The 27,973-nt window shown below is 56.3% G+C and overlaps 1 protein-coding gene across 4 annotated transcripts in view; it reads right to left on the bottom strand.

The window, feature by feature from the left end:
• The window catches only part of TMEM132D (transmembrane protein 132D), a 490,214-nt gene that overhangs the window by 245,753 nt on the left and 216,488 nt on the right, over positions 1-27,973 (bottom strand). For 3 of the 4 annotated variants that reach the window (XM_002723061.5, XM_070065751.1, XM_051838916.2), the window contains exon 3: positions 18,545-18,691. The exons of the other annotated variant lie outside the window; for it this stretch is intronic. In XM_002723061.5, coding sequence (XP_002723107.3) covers positions 18,545-18,691 — 147 coding nt within the window. The remainder of the gene's footprint in view (positions 1-18,544; positions 18,692-27,973) is intronic. 4 annotated transcript variants of the gene reach the window in all.

The following is a 27,973-nucleotide window of genomic DNA, read 5'->3' as shown; positions in this document are numbered from 1 at the left end:
CCCAGCAAGCCGGACACGTGCACCTGCTTCCCCCCTGCTGCCTTCCTCCTGCCAAGAGGACAGAGTGCGCGAGGCAGACAGGCGACGGACACTCATCTGGGCGTCCGGCCAAGGGATCCTGCAACCTACTGAGCTGCTTGACCTCACCTTTCCGCCCCTGCAGAAACAAATCTGTATCTAGCGTCAGGGTTGCTATGGCAACGTGAAGAGATGCCGTAGATGCCACAGTGCCTACAAATGCCACCCCAGCAAACTGAGGGGCTCGCAATAACCACAGGGAGTGATCGAGACTTAAAATTGGGTGCAGACTCAGGACCAGGGCTGTGGGCTGACCCCCGTCGGAGCAGGTTCCTCCCACATGCGGTCCTAGGCTCTGCACACGCTGATGGCTGCTGCAAACATGAAAGACTGAGGGTTGCCGACCTCACCACCATGGGGGAGTGTCGCTCCCCCTCTTCGTGGAGGAACGACACAGGACCCTGCGCTGTTCTTTTGTCTGCTCGGCCCTCCCCGGGTTTGCTGCTGGTTCTTCCCGGGTTGGCTACCGTCCCTTCCACCTCCGTGGAAGGGCGGTTCCCCCTGCCACTTTCCCCACTTCCGCAGGAGAGTGGCACACCGCCGGCCGGCTCTCTTGGGGGCTGCACAGGTGTTCCTTCAGATGTTCCCCTTAGATGTTCCTGGTGCATGTTGTCTCCTCCTTTATAGTCCTCCTCCGCCAATCCCAACTCGGCTGCCCACACGCCGAGTACGCTGCTCTCCTCCAATCAGGAGCAGGATCAGCTCCTGGAGGTCAGCACTCAAGTTGGCAAGAGGCAGCTGTGTAGAAGCTGTTTCCTCCTCTCCCAGCGCCATATTGTGGGAGAGCAGATGCATAGAATAAGTCTTAATTCCAGTAACTCAGTCCAGTCCGGGTTGCTCCCCACAGGGGAGGAGCCAGAAGTCTGTACTTGGAGAGAAATCTCCCCATCGCAGAGCACAGTGTGGATCAAGTACAACCTCATGGCCTGAGCTGACCTGCGGTGTGGCACCTGCCATTCCTGGCCACACAGCGTGTGGTCTCTCCTTGTGCTGTTGGAGACCCTGGAAGGTCCACACGGCCTTGGGCAATTATTAATTTCAGAATCCAATTCATTGAAACCCAATATGCCTACACTTGAAGGCACTCATCAAAGTTTCTGGATAAAGTCTGATAAACATGAGGATGCTTCAAAAATAGATCATGGAAAATGGAATGAAGAATTTATTTTGATTGAAAAAATTTTGAAATCTATGCAACAAGGAGGTTTTAAAAAGTGCATGACAATTTTATATCAGGAAGAAGCTGCATGGATTCCAATTTTTGTTTCACGAGAAATACACTCACCTTTCACTGCCGATTCCCTGACTTCCTGAGGTCCCCTCACGCAGTCATGTGACACAACCACAGCTGGGATGCACAGTGCAGCCAGCTCCTCTGGGCACCGGAGCTCTGGGCGTCAGCCCCGCCTCTGCTCCGGGTCATCCTCACCCGTCTTTACCCCCACGCGTTAGACTCGCCTTCCACACAATCTCATACAAGCACACATGGGGAGCACACAGCCACTGCGCCCAGCTTCTCGCACTCAGTATTTTCTCGTGACTGATCCATGTTCCTTGCACGAGTTTCCCAGGCCTTTTTTATTTCTGAATCTCGGGGCACGTAGGGTTCATCAGTCCACCTGATGGCAGACACGTGGGTTACTATGGATAAAATGGCTCTGAGTCTGCAAGTCTCACTCCATGCCAATCTCTTTACGTTCAGTCACTCCTGTGGCTGAAGCTCACTGTGGCTGAAATTCACGTTTCTTTGAAAGTGGTGGATGTGGGCATCACCTGTGCCTTTGATATGTGGTAGACGTGGCGTTGCCTCCTGTGTCTGTGATACGTAGTGGGCGTGGGCATCACCTCCTGTGTCTCTGATATGTGGTGGACGTGGCGTTGCCTCGTGTGTCTGATACGTGGTGGACGTGGCATTGCTCCTGTGTCTGATACGTGGTGGACGTGGGCATCACCTCCTGTGTCTCTGCTATGTGGTGGACGTGGGCATCACCTCCTGTGTCTCTGATACGTGGTATATGTGGGCGTTGCCTCCTGTGTCTCTGATACGTAGTGGATATGGGCGTCATCTCCTGTGTCTCTGATACATGGTGGACGTGGGCATCGCCTCTTGTCTCTGCTATGTGGTGGACGTGGGCGTCGCCTCCTGTGTCTCTGCTAGTGGTAGACGTGGGCGTCACTTTCTCTGTTCATCTCCCACCTGTGTCTCCTCTTTTGTGAACCTGCTGATCAAATAGTTGCCTGGTTTTTGCACTGGGTCATCTGTCTTCTGATCAGTCCTTTGTCAGCACTGTGGTTTAGACAGTTTTCTCCCAGTCCGGAGGCTGTTTAATACCAAAACACAGTATTCTGTGCCTTAAGTATTATTTCTGTACCAGCGCCTCATTTACACTTAGACAAACGTGCCAGACCGGTGGAAGGCACGTTCTACCCGAACTTCCAGATGAAGAAAGTAAGTCTCAGAAGAAGCTGAGCCACTTCGTGTCACGTGGTCTTGCATGACAGTTGACAATCAGCCCTGCTTACAGTTGGCAGCAGCCCAGCGTTCGTCTGCTTGCTCTCTCGTTTTTCTTGGACCTGTGAGTGTGCTTCAAGAAGTTCATGGACAAGGGGAGTTAAAAGATAAACTCGAATCCGTGCAAGTGTAACAGATATTTTCATGAATGTTCTGAAGACTTCCCACGCACGGATTTCCAAATCTTCTCCAGCAAAACCAACTCACGTTCTCACTCATTCCCCACGCTTATCGGAGACCCGGTGTCTACAGTGCTGAGGACCGCGTCTTACCACAGAGCAGCCCCTCTGATACTTGATGCAATTCCTCTCTCCTCTTTGGGGCCCTCCTCCAACTGGCAGGAAGCTGCCCGCCGCCGCCTCCTTCTGACTCTCTGTGACTGGTTCCACCCTGAGTTGTCAGCGTGTGACCGAGCCCTGGCCGCCGTCCACACCACCACACTGCCCGGTCCTGCTCAGCTCTGCCCGGCCCTGGGGAGGGGTGCCAAGGCATGGCTGCACATATCTAATCACAGCGGCCGCACTTACATGTCCACTTCAAGGTCTTGGCTTTCATGAGCTGCTAAGTCCACTACCACCACCACCTTCTCAAACTTCTTTACCACCCCCCCTTTTCCTCCGTGGGGAAACCAGCTGGGGCCGGGTTTTCTCTCGCTTTCAGTGGACAGAATCCCAACGAGGAGACCAGAACAGGACCTCTCACTCCACGCAGCAGCTTTCCCGTCGCGGCCCGGCCACCTGCACTGAGCGTGGCATCTCTGTGTCACGTGCAGAACACTGGGCTCCCGGAGACCCGGCTGTCAGGGCTCACGTCTGTCACCGTGCTTACGTCTGCAAAACGGGACGACCCCTCTGTGCCTGGCAGCTACGTGAGCATGGGGCACTGTGTCGGATTCACCGTGCAAACCCTGGCACTTAACAAGTGCCTGGCATCGCTGTGATGTGTGGCACGCACCGACCTGAGAAGGTTCTGGGGGCGGGGGGGACGCGTTTCACTGCTGCAAGTGACCATGGGGTTGCAGGGGAGGGACTGTCACCTTTACCTAACAGTGTCCTGGTGGCTAAGGAATGTCTGCAGCCGGAGCCCTTGGCAGGACAGCGGTGCTGTTCCCGTGGGAGGACGCGGTCCTGCGCTGGAAACAGGGCTGCCCACAGCGCACCTGCTCTTCCGTCGTCCCAAGAGACTCACTCACAGCCTTCTAGCGCACCTGCAGCCTTGTAGCTGCGCCCCTCCATGTCTCCGGCCAGCCCTCGCTCCACAAGGGCTGCACCCAGCACCACCTCCTCATTTCATGTCTTAATCGAGTCACCTGCCAACACCCGGGAAGAAACTCGACGTCCGTGCCCCACAGAGCTCAGCCTTCCGTGACCTTCTGAACGCATCATGAATGGACTCCCACACACACTTCCCCCACACATCAGCAAGAGTGTGAATGAACCAACGCAGGGGCTGCGAGTGTAACTGACTTTATAAAGGACAGCACTGATGACTTTCACTGAGTGTGATCTCGATGTCGCGACTCAGAATAGACACCCCCAAAGCAGGGCACCATGAGCCAAGGCGACCCCAGAACCAGGAAGGTCAGTGGGCCCCAGCCTTCCTGCTCAAGGCCTGACCCTGGAGGCGTTCGCTGATGTCCATCCCCTGAGAGCCCTGGACTCGGAGGCCAGCGTTAGCTCACACCCCCTGTCCACTCGCCATCAAACCCAAGCGCTGAAATGTACAGTTTTCCCTGGGTGTCTTCCTCATAACTTGTGAAAGCTCCCAGGCCACACAACTCTTCAGTTCTATACACTCGCTGTGCTCGCGCCCGTCCCCCTGCGTTATCGAGGTGTCAGCCGTGAATCTTGATGCCGGCAAGGAGGTCCGTCTTTCACTCCCTACGACGACACGGGGGCGAGATAAGAAGTTGCACAGTGTTTTTCATGCACTACCTTCTGCCTCCCCGTGACCACCTGATGCATGAGCCTTCACACACATTGTGCACGTGTGATAGTGACGGCACGTGCTGGCCAAGGACACACACAGCTGCAGGCGCACACGTGTGGACCCACACTGCCGTCCACTGAACCACGGGTGCTGACTCAGCCCGAGGACACTGAGGGCCCCAGGGTCCAGCAGCACTTGACGACAAATTGAAATTGTCCTCCCCATGCTTCCTTCTCACACACCCTTAACGCAGAGGCCCTGCTGTGATTCTCAGTCTCCCGACCCCGTCACAAGGTCGCTCTGAAATTACCCTGGAGACAGTTTGCCACGAGGCCGGCGCGCGTGGCTAAGGGAACAGGGAAAGTACAGCTGGATCCTTTCTGGTGATATTTAGGGCTCCAAAGGGGCCCCACTTTGAATGCCCTCTTCTCTCTCGGAACTTGTTGGTCCGCTTTACTTCTGGTGTGATTTTAATCTATCTCTAAGGATCTCCTGGCACAGTTGCGTAATGGGACGAGACGGCCATTCTGACTTGTCCTGTGCCTCACCAGCACTGCACCTGTTTCTCTGGTTCCCACCCACAGAGAACACAGCTCCGCACTCCTCAATGTCAGCCCCAAGTGTTCTGGGTGAACCACGGCCGGGTGGTCAGGACGCACGTCCTTGGCCATCTTCCTCCCAAGCAGTCCTTCACCTCCTACCTCGACAAATCCCTGTGTGCCAACCCACACCTGGGATAACTGCGTGGATCCCTCAAAGGCACATGGAAGAGCTAAGCCCACGCCCCAGTGCCTGTGCCCAGTAAACTGAGGCGCAGCCATGGCAGAAGGCTTAGCGGAAGAACGAGAGTCTACGACCCGTGGCCTGTTTTGTCAGCGTGGAGCATGAGAGGGGCCCAGCAGGTGCGAAGACAGCAAAACAGTTTTTGGGTTGAATTCAGGAGAAAACAAATATCACCCATAATCTCACCATTATTAAAACGCCGCTACACTCCACATTCAGCCTTTGGACTGTGTGCACCTGCGTGTGTGCGTGAGCTCAAAGGCTTTTTTGCTCCAATAAAACCTCATCTTTCTTTTTTTTAATTTTTTTGACAGGCAGAGTGGACAGTGAGAGAGAGAGACAGAGAGAAAGGTCTTCCTTTGCCGTTGGTTCACCCTCCAATGGCTGCCGCGGCTGGCGCACCGCGCTGATCCGATGGCAGGAGCCAGGTGCTTCTCCTGGTCTCCCATGGGGTGCAGGGCCCAAGCACCTGGGCCATCCTCCACTGCACTCCCTGGCCACAGCAGAGAGCTGGCCTGGAAGAGGGGCAACCGGGACAGAATCCAGCGCCCCGACCGGGACTAGAACCCGGTGTGCCGGCGCCGCAAGGCGGAGGATCAGCCTAGTGAGCCACGGCGCTGGCTTAAGACCTCATCTTTCAATTCCTCTTCTCCACCCTCCATCCCAAGCACCACCGAGTGTGCATCCCAGCAGCCTGCTGTCACCCACAAAGTCAGCTCGCTGCTGTGCACAGGTTGTTCCACACCCTCTCACCGCACTCGGGGACCGGGAGCATTTTCTCAAGCCGATAGATCTGTAAAGCACCACTCTGCAACTCTGAAGCTGCCCCACCCTACTTTGAACACCAAAAGATGGGTGCCGGATGGCTTCTCTGCTTAGCGGGCAGGGTTTCTAATGCATTCCGCCCCCAGCACCTGTGTGGAACCATGGTGGTTATGAGGTGTGCGGCCAGCTTTGCACACACGGTTTTCTGTAGGGAGCACACAGAATGCCGCACGGCCAGCATGAAAACATTCTGAAAGTGCCTTTCGTAATAATTATACCCCTGGTCAGACTCCTGCCACCGTGGGCGACTCCCGCGGCCGCTTTGCCTGGCCAGCACAGCGACCGGCAGTGACGGACACTGCCATCCGGTCCTGGGCCGGCCTCTGCTTCTCTTAAGGAGAGGCTGAGGCTGGTGCCCACGTCTCGGAGCCTGTTTTACCTGCTGGCCACGGCCTGCTCCCTGGGGCAGACACAGCCAGACCCCGCCTTGCCCTGCAACGCAGAGCCCCACCCTCTTCAGGGCCAGGTTTTCGCAGTGGACATCCGAACCACGTGAGGCCGGTTCCTCGGTCTGTTTTGCTTTGGGTGAGACACGCTACCTCGCACCTGTGTCCGGAAGTAGAAGCGGCCACAGGAACCATCTCATGGGTTTGCTGCAAGGACAGTGAATGACGCAATGCTGTCGGCAGGGCTTTGGGAGACCTGAGCCAACCCTGACCACTTCCATCCCACAAGACCCCTTTGCTGATGTCAGGAAGCAATGACCCCAGCTGGAACCATCTCTCACTGCTCGGTGCCACACCTACGCACCCTCCGCACACAGTCCCTCAGAAACCACACGGTTACAACATGCACCCAGCACCCACATGAAGCACTGTGCACCCCCTCCAGCAGTGGGTGACCCGAACCACGTGGAGCCAGCACCCAGGGCGTCAGGAGTCACGCGTGGCCAAGGCCACGTGGTCACGAAGCGGCAGGACGTCTCCCGACAGCGACAGTCCTGGCTCCCTTCTTCCATGTTTGAGAAGCCACCCTGATACAATGAACCCTCCTGCTGCCGAGCTGTCCACGCTGTGGCCTGGAGTGTCACGGAATCCAGACCACAGCCGGTCTCTCGGGAGGTGAGTGCGTTGTTTTAGGAAAAGTTTAAAACTTACAAGAGCAGCTCCACACGGAGAAAGGAAATCCGAGTCAGTTAGGAAGAATTAGAGCAGCCTTGTGCTGACAACTGAGTGATTCCAGCAGAGGCTGGACATCAGCCACTTAGAAGGATGCCCGGCGGCTGTGTGCAAATGGGAACATGCAACATGTCATCACACGCCTGTGGCTCCTGGGCTCAGCACAGCTCTTCATGTCACGCATGTGTGGCCCGTTCCATCTCGTGGCCGAGAAGCTGGGACATGTCACGCCTCGTTCATACACTCACCGCCGATACACGCTCTGGTTTGGGACAGTTATGGAAAAGATAAAATTTTGCAGAGAGAAAGGAGAACGTGGGGTGCCTGGAACGGGGGCAAGGGGAGGAATTCCAGGCAAATGGACACAAGAGTGCTTTTCTGGGGGACCCCGTGCTCTGAAGCTGCACCGTGACAGCGGCCCCAGGACCAGACGCATTTTGTAAACCTCCTTTCACCGCATGCCTGAAATGGGTTAGCTTCCTAGTGTGTAATTTATAATTCAAGGCCTCAGGGCCCTTGCTGCTAATCCTGCTAACTAATGTCACAATCAGTCCCCAGGCCTGGAAGACTAGGAAGTCACCGACAGACGTCTCGAGCTAATGAGCACAGCTCGGGGAAGCTGACAAGTGTCAGGAGGAGGCCGCCTTGGAAGTGAGGGGGACTCCAGCCGGGTGCACTTGTTCAACAAAGGAGGATACCAGGCTGTTTCTCAGGACGTAAGAGCCAGATGACGCAGCCCAGCTGGACTGCAAATACAGCTCCCCCGGCAGCATCTGATCATGTCCCCATGGATTCTCTTATTGTTCTGCGAGCCGCTCGGGTCTTCCCAAACAGCTCTGCACTCTGTCTGCTCCCAGATCAGACCAGCACACGCCTTTCACATCAGACTCGGCACACCAGAGACCTCCGGAGGCTTCAGACCACACGACTCCCAGGATGCCCCCTGTCCAGGCTTATCCTGGAAGCCAGGGCACAGACCCAGACTGTGGTGGCCCACACAGCTGGAGGATCAAAGGGACAGCTCTGGAGAAGAGCATCTCCTGACCTCACGAACACGCAAGGGTTAAGCTGCCACCTGCTATACTGACATCCCATATGGCGCCTGTTCCAGTCCCGGCTGCTCCACTTCCTACCCAGAAAGCAGCAGAAGACGGCCCAAGTGTTCAGCCTCTGCCACCTCCATGGGAGACCTGGATGAAGCTCCTGGCTCTTGGCCCAGCCCAGCCCTGGTTGTTGTGGCTATTTGGGGAGTGAACCGATAAATCCAATAGAGAGAACAGAGCCAATAGAGAGAGAAGGCATCTCTCTCTTTCTTTGTCTCTCCTTCTGTGTGTAACTCTTTCAAACAAATCTTAAAAAAATACACGGGGGGTGGGGGCGGCGTTGTGGCTCACTTGGTTAATCCTCCGCCTTGCAGCGCGGGCATCCCATATGGGCGCCGGGTTCTAGTCCTGGTTGCTCCTCTTCCAGTCCAGCTCTCTGCTGTGGCCCGGGAAGGCAGTGGAGGATGGCCCAAGTGCTTGGGCCCTGCACCTGCACAGGAGACCAGGAGGAAGCACCTGGCTCCTGGCTTCGGATCAGCACAGTGCGCTGGCCGCAGCAGCCATTTGGGGGGTGAACCAATGAAAGGAGGACCTTTCTCTCTGCCTCCCTCTCTCACTGTCTAACTCTATCTGTCAAATAAATAAATAAATAAATAAATTAAAAAATACACGGAAAGAAAGCTGTTTAGGAGGAAGGCGGATGCTGATGGACTTTTACAATAAACACTCAGAGCCCATATGACCACTCGTGTGCGTGACCCTTAGCAAGAATTCATGCAGCCATGGAGATGAGGGGCTTGCAAAACCTTCATGGGAAGAGGAACAAAAGGATTCGCTTACTTTGGTGCAAAGCACTGGGAACCCATGCACAGTTTTTCCACAGTGCGCATTTGCCATGACTCCTGTGTAGGGACAGCGGCTATGTGCAGGGACTTCAAGTTCCCGGACAATACGTGGGAAAACTGTGTGTGGTTTTCATTTTTTTGCACCAAAATAAACTAACATTTCAATTCTTTCTTTCCTGCACAGAAGAGGCACACACCCAAGGCCACATGAGAGCTACACGCACTCCTGGAGCCGCACGCGAGGGGAGACCAAGGGCGCGGCACGGCGTGCATCGCAGTGGACGACTCTGCCCACGGACGTCACCGCAGCTCCACAGAAGGACGCGCGCTCTCCTTCCTGGGTGCTGTCTACACACAGCACAAACCTCTGCTAGAGGGCGTCTCTGTCATCTACAACCGCAGAGCGGGAGTACGAAGCCGTCTCATGAACACAAGCAATGACTGTTGCTATTGGGAAATGATTTACCCTGCATTTGCGACTTCTAGAGTTCTAGCAAAGAAAAAAAAAAAAAAACAGTATTTTAATATTACAGCACCCCGGAGGCACCATCAGAAAGCAACGGCAGGAACCGCAAGTGCGTGTTCACTAATCTAATTCTGCATTTGCTGCTGCACTTGGGAATGGGAGAGATGAAACACTCAGTCTACAATGTAATAAAAGTAACAGAGCACGCGGCTAGGCGAAGGCAAACCACTCAGTCCCTGGTGTTTCTGCAGGAAGCGGTGGGTGTGTCAGCCAGAGGCATAATTTCACCAGCTGGCTGTAATGCTGTAAGCTTGCGCTACAGCTGCTTCGTATGTGGTCTGTGTCCCTAATGGAGGCGAGAAGACAAGCTTGTGTGTCCCAGGGCAAACTCAGCACTGTCCTGGGAGACCCTGTGTCCCCCACGATGCCCCAGCTCATCCCTGTCTGAGGTCGTTCCCACACTCGGACCTCAGAAGGGACAGCCTCGTCCTTACCCAGCTCTCTGCTGTGGCCAGGGAGTGCAGTGGAGGATGGCCCAAGTGCTTGGGCCCTGCACCCCATGGGAGACCAGGAGAAGCACCTGGCTCCTGGCTTTGGATCAGCGCGGTGCGCTGGCCACGGCAGCCATTGGAGGGAGAACCAACGGCAGAAGGAAGACCTTTCTCTCTGTCTCTCTCTCACTGTCCACTCTGCCTGTCAAAAAAAAAAAAAAAAAAAAAAAAAAAAAAAAAAAAAGAAGGGACAGCCTTGTCCTTACCCGGTCTGAACCCGCCCTACCTCGAGACCACTGTCCACACGGGGATTTCTCTGGTGTCCTTTGACACACGAGTGGTAACACGGCAGGCACATGCTGGGACTCAGCACCCCCTCCAGCACCAACACGCACACACACACGCACACAGCACACGCATACACGCACACGCACACACTCTGAGTTCAATCTAGAACCTAGTAATAAATGGGTGAGCATGTAGAGGCCACTCCTCAGACCTGCTGCGGAAAATCAGTTCATGAATTGACAATTCATGCCTGGGCGTTGAGATTGCTCCCGACTACCCACTACTTCAAAACAAGCGTGTGGGACGGCCGTTCGCTGCACTGGGGCACGTCCTCACTGGGGTGCCTGCATCCCGTGTGGAATTCCTGCTTTGAGTCCTGGGTTCTCTGCTTCTGATTTAGCTTCCTGCTAATGTGCCCGGGAGGCAGCAGGGAACGGCTGAAGTGCCGGGGCCCCTGCACCCATGTGGAAGACTAGGATGGGGTGCTGGACACTGACGGGGTGCTGGACGCCGACGGGGTGCTGGACTTCTGGCTTTAACCTGGCTGTTTCATGTATTTGCGGAGTGAACCAGCAAATGGAAGATCTCCCTATCTTTACCTCTCTGTCTCTGTCTCTCTGTCTCTGTCTCTCTCTCTGTCTCTCCACCCACCCTGTGTTGCTCTGCCTCCCGAGTAGATGAACATAAGTAAACACTTTTCAAGTGTTGCGATGAATGGCTCTGCACACGTCTCCTGCTGCCCGTGGCTAAGCTCTGATCTTCAGGCTCCCAGAGACGCCCGTGTACGTGTCACTAGCAAGACGCTGACAAGCGGCTCTCCGGATTGGATGAGCGCCCTGCAGCACCGTGCGCCTCTGCCGCCCTCAGCCTCAGCCTCGGAAGACGCCTTCCTTCATCCCGCTTTCTGCCGGCACAAGGAGGGAGTTGGGGAGATCCGGAGAGCGCACCCCGGCTCGTCCCATCTGGTGCAGAAGTTGTTGACGCAAGGATGGAACTGCTTCTAAATGTGAACACCGTGGGAAGACTCCGTTCATACATGACACGGGCTTCACACACAGCTACCGTGATCCCCCTCGGCCTTGGGGGCCTTGCGTACCCTGGAAAGGTGAGCCGGTTGCGCGGCCCCGGCAGACCCGGGTATGTCTGCTGCATGTTGTGCGTAGACATCGAAGGGTCTGAGCCAGTGGTGGCTTTGGTGCTGCTCTTGCTCCTGACAGAGCCATGCGCACAACGAACACACCTGACTGTCCCAAGTCACTGCACCCGTGTCACAGGGCACTCCCGTGGGCTGTGACACGTCGCCGTGACGAGCAGCACGCAGGGAAGGTCCTGAACCACACCTGTGCTTCTTCCCACAGACGGCAACAGCACGATGCCCGTGGCCACAGTCAACGATGAGGGCCCAGAGACGGTCGAAGACACGAAAATAATTGAAAACTCGCCCTGGCCCATCTCGGAGGCCCCGTGCTTCTGGGACGCCTGCACGCCATTTTTTGAGGTCTGGGTTTCACTCGCTTTGGTCCGTTCGGTCACGCCCAGCTTCTAGATGCTGCAAGAACTGATGTCCACGCTGACAAGTGACTTCAGGAAAGTCCTCGCTCGTCAGCTCATGAAAAGGAGAAAACCCGGATCCCTTCAGCCTCACACAGTCCAGCAGCAAAGCGGTGTAACTCGAGATGTTGCTTTTTCCAGCAAAACTGAACACTGGTAAACAAACCGGAACAGAAATTTGGCTTCTAATGTGGGCAAACAGACGCCAGACTAAGTGTCCAGACGTCAGCCAGGGTTCCAAGCCCCCTAGCTCAGTGCACTGCGGCTTTCTCGGTCACTCCCTGTATCTTCTCACAGCTCCCAGGTGACAGGGCTCCCTGCGGAATTTTCACAGTGGCAGGCGGGAGCGGGGAGGCCCCGGCCGGGAGGGGCTCAGCCACGTCCTCATGGCGCTTTACTGCCCGCTCCGCCTTTGCTTATACACAAAGCTGGGGTCGCGCTGCCGTCTCTTGTGATGTGACGACTTCTGCAACAGCTGTTACGACACAACTCACACGCCACAGAATTCACCATTGCACTGCTCAGGTCAGGGGATTCTGGTGCATTGCACACTCGCACGACCATCCCCACTCCCTAGTTTCTGAACACCTTTATGACACCCCCCCCAAAGGAAACCCCAAGTCCATCGGCAGTCCCTGTCCTGCCCATCCTGAGACCTGGGAACCCAACTACTTCCTGTCCTGCATTGCTCAGAGAATGAGTCGCACACACGCGGCACGGCCTCCGATGGTTTCCAAGTCCCCCAGGCCGCGGCTCCAGCCAGTAATTCCCTCCGTCGCACTGAGCAGCGTTGCACTGACTGGATGTGCCTGTGGTTGATCCTTCGGTGTTTTGACTTTGGGGCCCTTGCCACCTCGTGGTTATGATGACAAATGCCACTGTGCGCATCCGTGTACAGGGTCTGTAGGATCGTCTGTGTACAGGGTCTGTAGGCACATCCGTGCACTGGGTCTCTAGGATCGTCTGTGCACAGGGTCTGTAGGCACATCCGTGCACTGGGTCTGTAGGAGTCCGTGTACGGGGTCTGTAGGAGGTGCGTGTACAGGGTCTGTGGGAGTCCATGTACGGGGTCTGTAGGAGGTGCGTGTCCAGGGTCTGTGGGAGTCCGTGTCCGGGGTCTGTGGGAGTCCGTGTCTGGGGTCTGTAGGAGTCCGTGTCCGGGGTCTGTAGGCACATCCGTGCACTGGGTCTGTAGGAGTCCATGTATGGGGTCTGTAGGAGGTGCGTGTACAGGGTCTGTGGGAGTCCGTGTCCGGGGTCTGTGGGAGTCCGTGTCCGGGGTCTGTGGGAGTCCGTGTCCAGGGTCCGTGGGCGTCCGTGTCTGGGGTCTGTAGGAGTCGTGTCCGGGGTCTGTGGGAGTCGTGTCCGGGGTCCGTGGGAGTCCGTGTCCGGGGTCTGTGGGAGTCCGTGTCCGGGGTCTGTGGGAGTCCGTGTCCGGGGTCCATGGGAGTCCATGTCCAGGGTCTGTGGGAGTCGTGTCCGGGGTCTGTGGGAGTCCGTGTCCGAGGTCTGTGGGAGTCCGTGTCCGGGGTCTGTAGGAGTCCGTGTCCGGGGTCCGTGGGAGTCCGTGTCCGGGGTCTGTGGGAGTCGTGTCCGGGGTCTGTAGGATCATCCGTGTCCGGGGTCTGTGGGAGTCCATGTACGGGGTCTGTAGGAGTCGTGTCCGGGGTCTGTGGGAGTCGTGTCCGGGGTCTGTAGGATCATCCGTGTCCGGGGTCTGTGGGAGTCCGTGTCCGGGGTCTGTGGGAGTCCGTGTCCGGGGTCTGTGGGAGTCCGTGTCCAGGGTCTGTGGGAGTCCGTGTCCAGGGTCTGTGGGAGTCGTGTCCGGGGTCTGTGGGAGTCTGTGTCCGGGGTCTGTGGGAGTCCGTGTCCGGGGTCTGTGGGAGTCGTGTCCGGGGTCTGTGGGAGTCCGTGTTCGGGGTCTGTGGGAGTCGTGTCCGGGGTCTGTGGGAGTCCGTGTCCGGGGTCTGTGGGAGTCCGTGTCCAGGGTCTGTGGGAGTCCGTGTCCAGGGTCTGTGGGAGTCCGTGTCCGGGGTCTGTGGGAGTCCGTGTCCAGGGTCTGTGGGAGTCCGTGTCCGGGGTCTGTGGGAGTCCGTGTCCAGGGTCTGTGGGAGTCCGTGTCCGGGGTCTGTGGGAGTCCGTGTCCGGGGTCTGTAGGAACGCTGCTCTGCAGGTCTCCCGTGTGTGAGCCCGGAGGTGGAACTGCATGCTGCCTCTGCCTGTTCCCGCTGCCCCTCTTCTGTCTGATCTCCTCTGTTGGTTTCAGGGATTCCTCTTTCTTTCACTTTCCGGTCCCCCCTCTTAAAGTTCCTCTTTCTCTGCAAGTTCAGCCTCTCATGGCCTTGCATCTGTCAGCCGCCTAACACCTTTCCTTCCTCTGGTGGCTCCTTGCTGCTGACCTGTCGCTTACATAATGCGCATTTCACTCAATCAAGGTTATTGACCAGGCTCTCATAGCATCTCTATACCATGACGGAAACTGTCTTTTTTTAAAAAGGTATTTCCTAAAAAAAAAAAAACAAAACAAAACAAAACAAAACAAAAAAAACCTATTTCCTAAAAACATAAATTATTTCTTGCATGTGTCTGGATTTTCTCTTTACCCCAAAATGACTCCTTCATCCCAGTGACTCAGCAGTTCCTGCCTGTGACACAGCCCCCGGCTCCGACAGGTGCTTGCCCAGCTGTAACACGACCTAGTGCTAAGATCCGGGCCTCACCTGTGTCTCGCGTCCCGGATCCCCCGGAAGACGTGTGCAGAAGATCCCACTGCCCCCGGCGAACTCGCGCCCTCCCGCGCCCAGGCCTGCCTGCTCCCAAGCGAACGCTTCTCTAGGTTTCTGTCATATTCACGGTGCCTTTTCCAGCGTGGCTCCTGTGCGTTTCCATGGGAACCTGGGAGAGTGACAGAGATCATTAGCGGCTGAGCTCTTTCCTCGTCTTGTTGGAGACCCCACGGCATTGCCTGCAAATCCCGAGTTGAGGGCACCGGTGCCCAGCCCGTCAGCCTGCTCTTCTGTCCTGCGCGACTCTGAGCCTGGAACACTGCCTGCAGAAAACCGCCTTCCCCGCTCTGGTGTGTGTCTGTTTAAGTCTGGTGTGACCCGTGACCACAGCTTAATCAAACAAGAAGAGGAACTGTGACCAACAAGAGGAAGAGAGAAACGGGGTGTAGAGAGGAGCGGACCCAGCTCGGATGTCGCGACGTAGCGCTCCTGCGCGGTCTTTGGCCTGCCATGCTGATGCGATGGCTGGCGCTCTCGTAGTCACCTTAGCAGATGTGGCTGAGGCCATGCGTCAGCACAGCACCGAGGACTGGCAGGTGCCAAGACCCTCACAGCACTGAGGAGCTGCAAGATAGAAACGCATCTGTCCTGTCTCAGCACTCTTACTTGATACGGAAAATCGAGCGGATAGCCTAATGCTGAGATGTGCGGCTCGCGATGTGTTCCTCAATGCTTGTACACATAAATACTGATTACACTCACCAACGGAAGCTCGTGTTACTACTCAAAACGTGTGTCTTTGTATATAATAGTGAGCATCGCACAGGACAGACACACGCCAATCCTGAGAAAGAGGCTGGACTCCAGCTCGGTGCCCTCCCCCGTCGACCACTGACCAGCAAACCCGGAAGTTTCAAGTCTCCCAGACCCTCTAGAAATGGACTTCTCTTGACCCCGAGTCTTGGGGGAAGGAATGTGAATGCCCATCATTTAAATGTCCTCAATCAAGCTCTGGTGTAACCGTTGCCATTCTACACCCACCGTGACTGTGCAGGAGGGAACGGCGGTGGAGCCTACAGCTTCCGTTACAGATTTATCCAAGTTGTCACAGTGCTGTGCTGAGCCAGGCTCTGACAGCCCAGCTTTGACTGACAGGGCGCAATTAGCTGTTCTGAAACGTGTGCTACAGGACTCAGTCGGAACAGCGCTGGTGGCTGCGGTCACACTCAGATGTTAACATCGTTCGGAGAGTCTCAGACAGCAGGGGCGTGTCCCAGCTCGCATAGCCTTCCTGCTGAACTGATCGTGGCACAAAAGGGCCTCCGTAATCTGTAAAATCACACCTGTCACAGCGACTTGACCTCATTAACACAGCTTCCTGATCCGTGGCAAATTATCAGCAACACAGAATCCACGGCTCTCCAGCTAAGGACGGCGCCTGCCCTGCGTTCCCACTGACACGTGCGCGGAGTGGGAGGAGTTTATAGAGACCAGCTCTGAAGCTGACCACACGCTATGAAGACATCCACTCTGTAATAATCCCTCATCCTTTGGGGAAGCAAGTCTCATCCCAACCCATCCCAACCCATCCCAACCTCAAACAGCGAGCTGGGTTTTCCTTCATTTAATTCTCTAAAGACAGGATTAAAATGAAGACAATTGAAGTGAATCTGGAAGTGGAACACACTATTGAAAACACTGAATTGAACACAGCCCCTATTTCCACGTATACATTACATAGGTGATGTGCACACGCGGCGACAACCCACACAGGCCAGTGGCTCGTCTCCCCGCCAACCTCCCCTGCAGAAACTCCAGCTGCCGGGTCTCGAGTGGCGGCCCGGGGCCTACGCTCAGCTTGCACGCACAGCCCACACTCCTTACTTTCGTGGGCAGGCGTACTGGGGACCACACCAAGTTGCATTGAGACACATGTGGTATGAGGGAGGTAGCCCAATCCCAGAGCTGTGCCGGGCAGCAGGCATGGACGGCCTTGAGGACCAGACGCACCTGCAGGGGTCAGGCACTCAGCTGCACGCGAGGCCCCGAAGCCCAGACTGGAGAAGCGTCCACTCCAGAGAATCCTCGCTCAGCAAAGTTTTCTAAGATGCACGGCAAGAACCAGGCTTCAAACACTGCAGCAAAACCCCGACATGAATGCACGAGCAATCACATGTGTGCATGCATGTGTGCACACGTGTGCACACACAGCGCTGCAGCGTGTATACAGGTGCATCACTGTGTGCACACACACTTTATCCCATGCACACATGACGTGTGCACGTCTACAGCGTTTTCCCCCTCCTCTGGGCCCAGGAGGAAAGAACACACTGGCATCGGCCTCCAGCTGGGGGTGAGGCGCGCTCCCCCAGCGCCTGTGACAGCTTGATGTTCCGTCCAGGGCAGCTCTTCCGTAAGGATGGGAAGAAGGAAAACTAAATGTCAAGCGGATGCACTTGTGTGTTTGGATGCGTGCTGGAGGTGCCGGAAGCTTCTAGAAGCTCCACTGAAAGGCACCTGACATTTCAGTGAGGAGGAGCTGCCCACGCAAGGCTCTGCACTGCCCTGGCCATGCCCAGGAGGAAGTGAATTAAATCTTGAAAGAAATTCAAAAGCAAAATAAAACCGGAAGTGCTCTCCAAGGATCCAAACAAACCCCGGCGTATTCCACAGACACACAGAACCACAGTTCGTCCTCTCATTCTGTTAAAAAATAGGCCACCCCGCCATCCATCCACCCACCCTTCTGTCTGCCCATCATCCATGTATCCTAATTTCTGCTGACAACACAACATAAAATAAACCTTTTATTAGGGTGAGACCTCGTGTCCCAAATCACATCACTGGCACGGCCACGGGAACTGTGCTGTGTTGCCAGGGCACCAGGGTCACCAGAGTGAACACTGAGGGCAGGACCAGCACAAACCTCCCCCTCACCTCTTAACTGCCCCCTAGCACTTCACCAAGGAAGAGTCGACCTCCAAACACCAAGCGCCAGGAAGGGTCCGGACGGACGGGAGCATCCGGGGGAGCCCAGAAAGCCTCCTCCCACTGCTCCAAGTGCTCACCGGCGATACCTCGCTCTCCCACAGCGGCGGGATGGGCACCCGCAGAGACGCACGGCCCCTGTGCCTGCATCCTGGACAATGCACCTCTTCCCCAAAATGAAGCCAGGACATCCATGAACGTACTCCAGGAATAGCAGGTTCCCTCTGAGACTTGTCCTTACCTGACTGCTCAAATTTTCTGTACCAGGAGAGTGACACGGCTGAGACTCTAGGAGAGGGGTCTGGACGGAGCCACCGAGTTCCCAAGCCTCCCGTTGCCCGGCTCTGGTTGGGCTGCTTCTGACTGGCCAGGCACAGAGACAGACTCGGTTTCCCTTTCCTGCCCAGGGACTGCCCATCCTGGGAAATCCTGCAGCACCACGAGAGAACGCCCGCACACGGACAGTCACACACGCGGTCCTGAAATGCACACGGCCAACACGGAGGGCACCATTTGACACTTGCACAATGGGCCGTTTTATCTGGGACACCCAGACTTCGGGTTCCCTTGACGAGATGGCCACGTGGAGGAGGGGACAGCAGGGACGATTCCATCTGCACGGGGACACGGAGCCGCTGAGATCCCACAGTCTCAGGCACCAACATCCGGCCAAAGAGCACACAGGGAAACCCAAACCACATCATTCCCAAAACCATTCCCAGCGCTTCCTGGTAACCAACCAACCAACCCACCAGAAGCGCTCTAGGCAGGTCTACGGTGGAGAACGGGCGAGCGTCCCCCAAGCTCTCACACGGAGCACTAAGAACCCCAGGCACGGTGTCGGCAGCTCTCGGAGGCAGAGGCCGCGAGCCGAAGGCTGCGAGGGCCAAGTGGGACTCACCTGTCTTCCTGGCCAGCTGATTTCTTCCGACAGACGATGACAGCTGGTGCATACTTGGCAGTAGACTCGGAACTCTGCCTGACGTCCCACACGGCGGGGCTGCTGGCTCTCACCCCAATGATCCTCACCCCTTTCTTCACCTTGGCCCTGTGGGGACAGTAAGCGCAGGTCCACGTCAGCTCTAGGGACTCCCCGGGACCCTGCTGGCTCTGGGGGGGCCGGGGGACTGACTCACACACAGCCGCCTTGCAGGTGTAGGCTCACGACATAGAGGAGTCAAACCCAAATTCGCCATCCCCCTCCATCCACCTGTGCCAGGTCTCCTTTAACGAAGGAGCCACGGCAGCACACCACAGCCAGCAGTGTGAGAGCCACACAGGAGCAGAGTGTGCACATGCAGTTTACACCCATAATGTAAACGCTTTCTTTTTCTAAAGGATGTATTTACTTAATAATTTGAAAGGCAGAATTACAGAGAGAGAAAGAAATCTCCCATCTGCTGCTTCACTCGCCAAATGGCCTCAGTGACATGGCTGTGCCAGGCAGGAGCCAGGAGCTCCTTCCGGGTCTCCCACATGGGTGCAGGGTCCCAAGAACTTGGGCCATCCTCCACTGCTTTCCCAGGCCACAGCAGGGAGCTGGATTAGAAGAGGAGCAGGCAGGACTTGACACAGTGCCCGTGTGTGAGGCCAGCATGTGCCATGGCTCCTGCCATAAAAATCACCTGAATGGGGTCGGTAACAGGCACCACCGTGACCGATACTGACTGCTTGCCGTGAACCACTCATCTACATTCATCATCGTTGTCTCATTTCATTCTCCCAAGGCCCTCTGAGCTCCGCCCCATTTTAATCCCCCCGGATGGATGGACACCAGAGCAGGTGAGCCAGGACGTGGGCCAGCTCCTGGCCGCCGCACGGGTGTGACAATGCTGGGCTCCTCCTCCACCTCACCGTGAACTTTCTAGCGCCGACTCGGGGGCACGTGGTCACGTTCCCTGCCCGTCAACACTGCCCGGTCCACGCCACGTTATCTGTCCTCACTTCAACATCAGCTAAAATATTCACCACGGTAAGTGGGCTCCGTGCCCCCCAGAGCCCTTCTGTCTCGGAGGGGTGGATGGCAGTCCCCAGGGTCTGTCACCAAGAAATCAGCCCATCGGGTGCTCCGGACGCTGCGTGGGCAAGGCAGGCAGCAGCAACGCTGGCTCCCATGTGCCCTGGTGTGTCGGAGGCTGCAGCAAACCTGTACGGACAGGAACTCTGGTACGAGGGCTGCGCCGTGAGTGTGGACTGAGTCACACACTCACCTTGGAAAAACAGGCAGGGGTGAAGCCAAGGGAAGCTGGAAGCCCTCTGAGGGGGCCTGGGCAGACAGGAAGCTGGGGGAGCCCGGGGGCTACGGCCCACAGTGTGCCCGGGGGACCCTGCGCAAACCCCCGGCTCCAGCCTCGGCACATCCAGGTGATGGCATGCGAGTGAGGTCACCTGCTGCAGGGGTGAGGCGAGGGGGGGGCACTGCCCCGACACAGCTCCCTTCTCACGGAGGAGAGGCCCGCGTGGCAGGCTGCAGTGGGGACCTGGGCCTCAGTGGGCCTCCACTGACAGGAGACTCCCCCACCCCCACCCTGGGCACTCAGCCTGGCCTGTGCTGCAGGGGCGAGGCGAAGGGGGCACTGCCCCGACACAGAACACTCCCTTCTCATGGAGGAGAGGCCCGCGTGGCAGGCTGCCGTGGGGACTTGGGGCTTGGGAGGGCCCCCGCTGATGGGAGACCCCCACCCCGGGCACTTGGCTTGGCTGTGCTACAGGCCGCAGCACACACCCCTTCACAGGCCCTGTCTCGCCTCACTGCTGGTGAATGTTCTTTGTCTTTCTAAATTATTTTTAAACGTTTTATTGAAATGCAGGTTACACACCAAGAAGTGCACATAAAGGGTACAAGTGAGGTTTTGTTCCTCCGATCAAGCTTGTCACCGACACCCAACTAAGAACAAAACAGCAGTCCTTCCCCAAGACCCTCACCACCCCCCCTCCACCTGTTTTCAGTGTGAAGAACCCTCTCACGCTGGGATGACTCAGCGGGCAGTAGTGTAACTACAGACCAGAGGCCATGGCCTCCGTGCAGGTCTTGCCCTCGTCTATAAATGAATGACCACAAGGAAGAGGAAACGTGATGTCTGTCTTCTGGGTCTGGCTTATTTCACTCGGCGTAACCATCTCCAGTTTCAGCCATTTTGTTAGGAATGTCATGATTCCATTTTCTGGGCTGAATACTATTCCATCGTGAATGTGCACCACATCTTTATCCAGTCACCAGCTGATGGACATGCGGTGGGTTTCCTGTCTTAGCTGCCGTGAACTGAGCTGCTATAAACGTGGGAGTGCAGGTAGCGCTTTCAGACGCTGATTAATTCCGCTTGGGTACGTTCCCAGGAGTGGGATGTCGCTGGGCCTTGCGGCAGGTCTACTGGTACTCTTCTGAGGACCCTGACTATTCCCATACGGTTGTACCAACTTGGGTTCCCACCAGCAGTCTATAGGGTGCCTTTGTCTCCACATCCTCGCCAGCATTTGCTGTTGTTTGACATTCGGGTGAGAACTAACGAGAGTGAGACGCCCTCTCCTTGTGGTTTTTATTTGCATCTCCCTGATGGCTGGTGATCCCGAGCACTTTTTCCAAGTGTCTGCTGGCCACTTGCATCTCATCCTTTGGGAGACGCCTGTTCATGTCCTCTGCCCGCTTCTGAACTGGGCTGTTTCGTGATGGCGCCTGGACCAGGCGTCCACTGGGCCTCGCCCTGTGCTGGTGTTGGTGGAGCTTTGCGTTCCCTGACTGCGAGACCTCAGCAGTGCTTCCCACCACACGCTGCATCCCAGGAGTTGGCTTGGGGACTTGCGGAAGCCAAGGTGGTGCTGGGCCAGCGGGCACTCCCCTGCCTTGACCAGTCCACTGGGACAGGGGACCTGCTTCCTGGGCCTGCGTGTGTAGTGCATATTCTTCACAGGTAGCATCATGTACGTGCAAAGACGTTTTGTGTTTTAAATAGCGACCTTATCAGACAACCTTTCGAAGAAGCCCGTGCGTGCCCAGGCCAGGAGGCCACCTGACCGTCGGGAGACTTGGCTGAAACTCAGCAAATTAGTTCTGACTGCAGCCTGCAGAAAGCCAAATTGCATGCACAGATGAGCTGGTACAGGAAGTCCAATTCACTGCAGATAGCTCCTATTATATGAAGATGAATTCATAGGCTGTTCCAATTACTGTGCACTGGAATTTTATTGAATCAAATTTGCTCTAAATAAATAGGTCATCAGCCTGACTTTGGCAATCTTTCTATTACGCAGAAGTGTCAGTACACAGGCCTTTTGTGATGTATAATGGGCTTATGTTTTTCTTAAATTTTATTCATAAGTAGGTCATTTGGAATTCAGATGATGTTGCTACAATGAATTGTTTTCAAATTCTTGAGAAAGGACACACTGGCTAGTTTAACCCGTGAAAGACCCAGCATTTCTTGCTACACAAAACTATTTTCCAGCATCATTGCTGAGGGAAACTTCTAAGATTCAGTGCAGGACACAGGGTCTTTCCACACAGGAGGTCCTATTTCCGGGTGTGGACCACACCGTGTGGGCTCCGTGTGGGGTGTGGACAGCAGATGTGAAGATATGCAGGAAACGGGGAGGCCGCCCCTGGGAGAGGCAGCACAGTGTTCACGGAACCTGGTGTGTGTTCAGTTAGCGATTCTGAAACACTCAGCTCAGAGCTGTAGGTCGCAGGGTCAGGAACCATTAGGGGAGTTCTGAAAACGCGAGTCCATTGGCTCCACTGGGCCTGAACCAAATGCTAATTTCCCCCTTCGTGTATGACAACCCACTTCCCCACGTTCATTAACGGAATTTATAACGACTGTGGTTCAGTAAATACAGGTTACACTGACAGCCCCGTTATGTGGAGATAAACAGCGCACTTGACTTCCAAAGACGCTCGACTGTGGATTTATGCTTGAGGATGTGCCTACCGTGGTGACGGGGAGAGAAGCCATGGCCTTCCCCGGAGCACACAGCCCCGCGCACCTGCGTGAGCTCAGGGCACACTGAGTGTGCTGCACCGGCAGTGGGCGTGTACCCAATAAGGAGCTTCAGGAAGCTGGGGGTGGAATTGAAGTCGACAGTGGTGTAGACGACTTCGGAACCCGGGCAGACGTTTTCATAATATAATTTCCATTAACTTTGTCAACATGTATTTTCTACATTTTTATTTTTATTTGTATGGGAAATTCAGACAGAGAGACAGATGCAGGGAGGTGGGGGAGGGGAGAGAGAGGGAGAAAGAGGGAGAGGGAGAGAGGGAGGGAGAGGGAGAGAGGGAGAGGGAGAGAGGGAGGGAGAGGGAGAGAGGGAGGGAGAGAGGGAGGGAGAGGGAGAGAGGGAGGGAGAGAGAGGGAGGGAGGGAGGGAGAGAGGGAGGGAACTTCAGTCACTGCATCACGTCCCCAAATGCCCCACAACAGCCAGGGCTTGGTGAAGCCAAAGCCGGGAGCCTGGAACCCCACCCAAGTCTCCTGTTTGGGTAGCAAGGAACCAGGTACTCAGTCCACCATGCACTCTCAGGATGTGGAGAGAGCAGGCGAGACCCCACTAGGCACTCTAGCACAGGGTGGGACATCACACACACAGCTGCACGAGCTCTTTGAAGACCCTGATTACATATCCACATGCACATACTATGGACATAAAATATACACTAAGTATACATGTATGTTCTAGATAATATTCCTAAAACACGCATAGCATTCAATGCACTCTGCAGTACACACTGGAACAGTGGACGTGGAACTGGGAATGGGTGTGGCCTCTGGAGGGGGCATGGCCTCTGCACGGGGGCGTGGCTCCAGGAACTGGGTGGCCTCAGAATGGGTGTGGCCTCCACAAGAGGGTGTGGCACTGGGAATGGGTGGCCTCAGAAGGGGTTTGGCCTTGGGAAAGGGGCGTGGCAGTGGAATGGGTGTGGCCTCTGGAAGGTGCAGACCCACTGTGCTGCTCTCCACGGTGGACTGAACCTTCCAGTCACTGGTGATTAACACATCGAGAGCTCTGGCAGGGGTTCCTGTGCCAGTTATCAGAAAATGCAAAACTGTATGTGACATACATGAAATATGTTCCCTTTATGTAAATTCTTTAAGTAAAAAAATAAAACTTAAAAATGTTTAAAAAAGAAAATATGCGAACCACACTGGGGTTGACAATTCAAACCGGAGAGGTGTGGCTTCCCTGCAGGGTGGCTCCGCCTCCGTGCTGGCTGCCCTGCAGCCTGGGAGTCACAGCGCCCACAGATCCTGTTCTAGGCCGTCACAGGCGTTGACAGCCCGGTCCTGGCCGACATCACGGCAGCCGCACGGCAGGGACTGCCCTGAGAGTTGTTAGGTGGAGCTCGGCAAGTGGAGCCTGTTCGGAATGAATGAATGAGCTAATGAATCGATCAACACGCACATTCAACGGTCCCACGGAGGACGGAAGACCTCAGCCGAGCTCCCGCCACGGTGCGAGCTTCCTGATCCACAGCCAGACTGCAGGTTTTCGTGGATCAAACCCGCACGGCCAGTTCACCGCGCAGTCTGCACTGACCCACGCGGGCTTCCTTCCTCAGAGAACTCAGGTGGGCGTCCCACTGCTGCATCCAGGAGAGACCAGGGCTGCAAGGCCCTGGCTGCAGCTGCCGGCCTGGGGACCCTCCGAGTCTGTGGAAGCAGGGCCGAGCGTGCCCTTCCGCCTGCTCAGTGCGTCCGTGGCTGCTCTGCCGGCACCGAAGGGCACCGCCCGTCTGAAGCGGCCTCCAGCCGAACGCTCCAGCACGGGGTCTCCACCTCTCCCGGCACCTGGCCTCCCTCCTGACTCCCAGTGCAGAGGACGACGGCCGGGCATCTTCCCCACAGGCACGAGTTCTGGGGGGACTCCGGTGAGCAGAAACGCGACAGCTAGGAGCCACGCCCGCGTGGTGAGGAGGCGCCGGCTGTGCGAGTTCTGGAGGGAACCAGCCGCCCCATCACCCCAGGAGAAGCAGCCTTGGCCATGGAGCCTGGAGCGGGTGGTGAATCAGGCCAGGAGAGAACCCACGACCGTCGCTGCTTAGTCATTCACTCGCTCACTCAACACGGCCTGGTGGACAGACAGTGCAGCCAAGGGTCCGACGGTCATAGATGGACGCTCCAGGGAACAAATGGATGCACGTACAGGCACGCACACGCGCACGTGCACGCGAACATGCACACACACTCTGATCACGCCGCTACGTTCTGTGAAGGAGAACGAGGCAGGCGAGCGGAGACAGCGCCTCGTGTGGGGCAGCTTGACCTCCGTGATGCTAGTGAGCGGCAGGACGGGAGCACAGCCGTGTCTGCAGGTCTTCTCAGCCTGATGTACCCTTTGCCCAGCACGTGAGCGACGAGCCACTCTCTCCTGGCTGCCATGAAAACACCACCAGCCAAGAGCCGGGGCTGGTGGTTACGTGTGTCACGGGTAACGAGGTAACACACAACGGCTCTGTGTGCTCGGAGGGACCACCAGGACACAGACTGCATCTGTCCACGCAGCCTCCAGGAAATGGACGCCAGCTCGGAGGACAGGCGAGAGAGGGCAGCGGAAGGCGCAGGGGCTCACCACCACGTCTAGTGGCACACTCTGGACCGCCGGCAGTGCTGCACAGCTCTGTGCGGCGGTCCTGCTGCCCGTCCCCTCTGCAGGTGCCACTGAATCTCCCGTCGTGGGTCAAACAGAGCATACGGAAAAAAATCACTCTACTCACTGTTGCACGGGGTAAACTCTAAGGCAGATGGCGTGGAATCCCCAGCACGGCACCTCCCAGCAAACGGCTCTCCGCTGCTGCTACTCGTGTTTCCTGGATGGGTCCTCCCACGAGCCGCAGAGGTGCAGGTGCACGGCACTCACTCGCCAGCCTGTGCTCAGACACCAGGGACTTCCCTAAGTCTCCAGACACTGAGCCCGGCTGAGCCAGCCGGGGGCCTCACACGGAGAAGCCAGATCTGTCCTGCAATGGCCACAGCCCAGCGATGGACGGCTATAAACGGAGGTTCCGACAAGTGGTCAGTGCCATGCAGAGTCAGGGCCCCACACTTAGCTTCTGGCTCCTCCCACAGACATTTCTGCTTCTGAATCAGCGGTTCACCCTCTGTCGTCTCATTCATATGATAATCAGTAATCAAAGTGGAGTCTTCCATAAACAGATAAATAAATAAAGCAACCAGACAACACAGAATGGCTGCACTCCGAGAGGAGATGTGAGATACAGACTCGATGGCCACCTCTGCCTCACAGGTGCCACGCGTGGCCGAGTGGATGGCCCCAGGCAGACAGGAGGGCTCCGCCTCCCCAGCACCCAAGTCCACGAGGCGGGGGCACTGCAGCTCCTGGGGCTGTCAGGACTCAGAGCGAGATCTGCTCATGGCGTCCGCGCCGAGCCCCGGCACCCTCGCTCTCCCCGGCGCGAGCTGAATAGCCTTGCTCTTTGCTGCAGCCCCGCGGTTACCAGTGCTACAAGGCTCTAACCAAGGACAACGTTCCAAATAAAAACCAGGGCCGTGCCTCGCACGCTCCCATCCTGAGAGGTGTCCCTGGGAGAGGCGTTCAGGTATTTTTCAACATTTCTTCATTGGAAAAAATAATACAGAAATGCAGTCACTACCCCAGTCCTATGGTGGAGTGCAGGGAAGCACTAGCAATGCAGATCCCTGTTCCCCGACGTCTTTCCCGCTGAGAGGGAGAGCAGCACCCTTCAGTGTGCATGTTAATAAACATTGCAATGACAACACGTGGTACAGACCCCCTACTCCATACGTGTCGCACTGCACACACACACACGCTAGACGCACACATAAGAAACTCCCCTCTTTAGAGCCACACGGGTGCTGCTGTCTCTAGATCCGCTGGGTAGCAGCACAGGCAAACACTCCCTGACCCCGCGGTGGCCCCCGTCCTGGCTGCTGTCCCAGTGCCCCGGAGCCTCTCCATCTACCCCCAAACAAGCGTGACTGTGAGAGCCGGGGGAGCACCCGGAAGATCCACACGGGTTCAATTGTTCCAGAACGTGCCAAACTGCCGGCCAGAATTAAAAGTCACTTGGATGCGGGGGATCTAGAGTCTGTGCTCAGCCCCTTCACCACACACACCTTCCGTGGCCGAGCTGAGGACCCTGGCGGGCTCTGCCGTCCTCACGTCTGACAGTGACGTGGTCGCTACTGTCCTGCCTTGCCGGTCTTTGCACACCCGGTAAAAACGCTATTTCATTAGGGATGAGAGGCTTTGAGCATTTTTTCATATCATTAAATATCCTTTTTTTCATTAAACACCTGTTCACATCTTTTCTCCATTTCTCAATTGCTCTGTTATTGTTTTCATTGTTATTAGGAAATTGATTTGTAAAGAAAATAATCCCTTGATCCTTCTGGGATGCACTTCCATTTAGGAAGAGAAATGAGGATGGGCTCTCATGTCTCCCCAGGACGACTTTTATCCAGCTATTTACGAAATGACTCATCCGGTGCCTTTTGATTAAAAACGCCATCACCAACAGACGGGAATGGGCTGAGGCTTAGCTTGCGTCCCTCCACTGGCTCTCTGTCCAATCTGGCCGGCTTCCCCTGCGCCAGAACCGAATGCTGTAGGTACAACAGCTGTTGGCACAATTTCCTAGCTGGCACGGCTGTTTCCTGCCCGTGGCTTGCTATTTTTCTTAAGAACATCTCAATGTCTCCTGTTTTAACAAGAATCGTTTCTGTTAAGACAACTTCAAAGAAAGTTGTTTAAAAGAAAGAAAAAAGAAAAGAAAAAAAAAACCACAGAGGGTGCCTGGAGGCCCATGAAAAGTCCTTCACACCGGGGCTGCACCCATCGGCCACCGGGTGACAGCTCACACCACAGTTCCCCGGGAGCCACGTGGCTAACCTGCCGTCCCCGGGGCCTGGGCACCTCCCAGACAGACGCGACCCTGCGGGGTCCCCTGCAGCCCTCTGTGCAGGGACTGTGTCCTCACGCTGCGGGGGCTGCTCCGGCCACGGCTCCTGCCCTGGGCATCAGCGCTGGTCCCACTGCGGGGGCTGCTCTGGCCATGGCTCCTGCCCTGGGCATCAGTGGTGGTCCCAGTGACGCAGCAGCCCCCTCGTTCCTCCCTGTCTCTGTGCGCGAGTTCTCAGACGGACGCGGCTCAGGGATCTTGCAGGATCCACGAGAAGACCATCTTCCCCAGTGTCCTCCCCACTGGGAGGATGTGAGGCTGGAGCTACTGGCCTCAGATAAACAAAGAACCAGGCGGGCCCAGGGGTGCGGGGCAGCGTGGGCTCCTGACCACCAGGGCCCTGGGGCCTCCAGGCCTGAAGCCGTGGGACCCTTGCCTACCCCCGGCTCAGCTAAGC

Source organism: Oryctolagus cuniculus, chromosome 21, assembly GCF_964237555.1.
Source record: "Oryctolagus cuniculus chromosome 21, mOryCun1.1, whole genome shotgun sequence".
Taxonomy (NCBI): domain Eukaryota; kingdom Metazoa; phylum Chordata; class Mammalia; order Lagomorpha; family Leporidae; genus Oryctolagus; species Oryctolagus cuniculus.
Note: the sequence above shows the minus strand (reverse complement) of the source record. Positions and strands in the feature narration are given on the sequence as shown.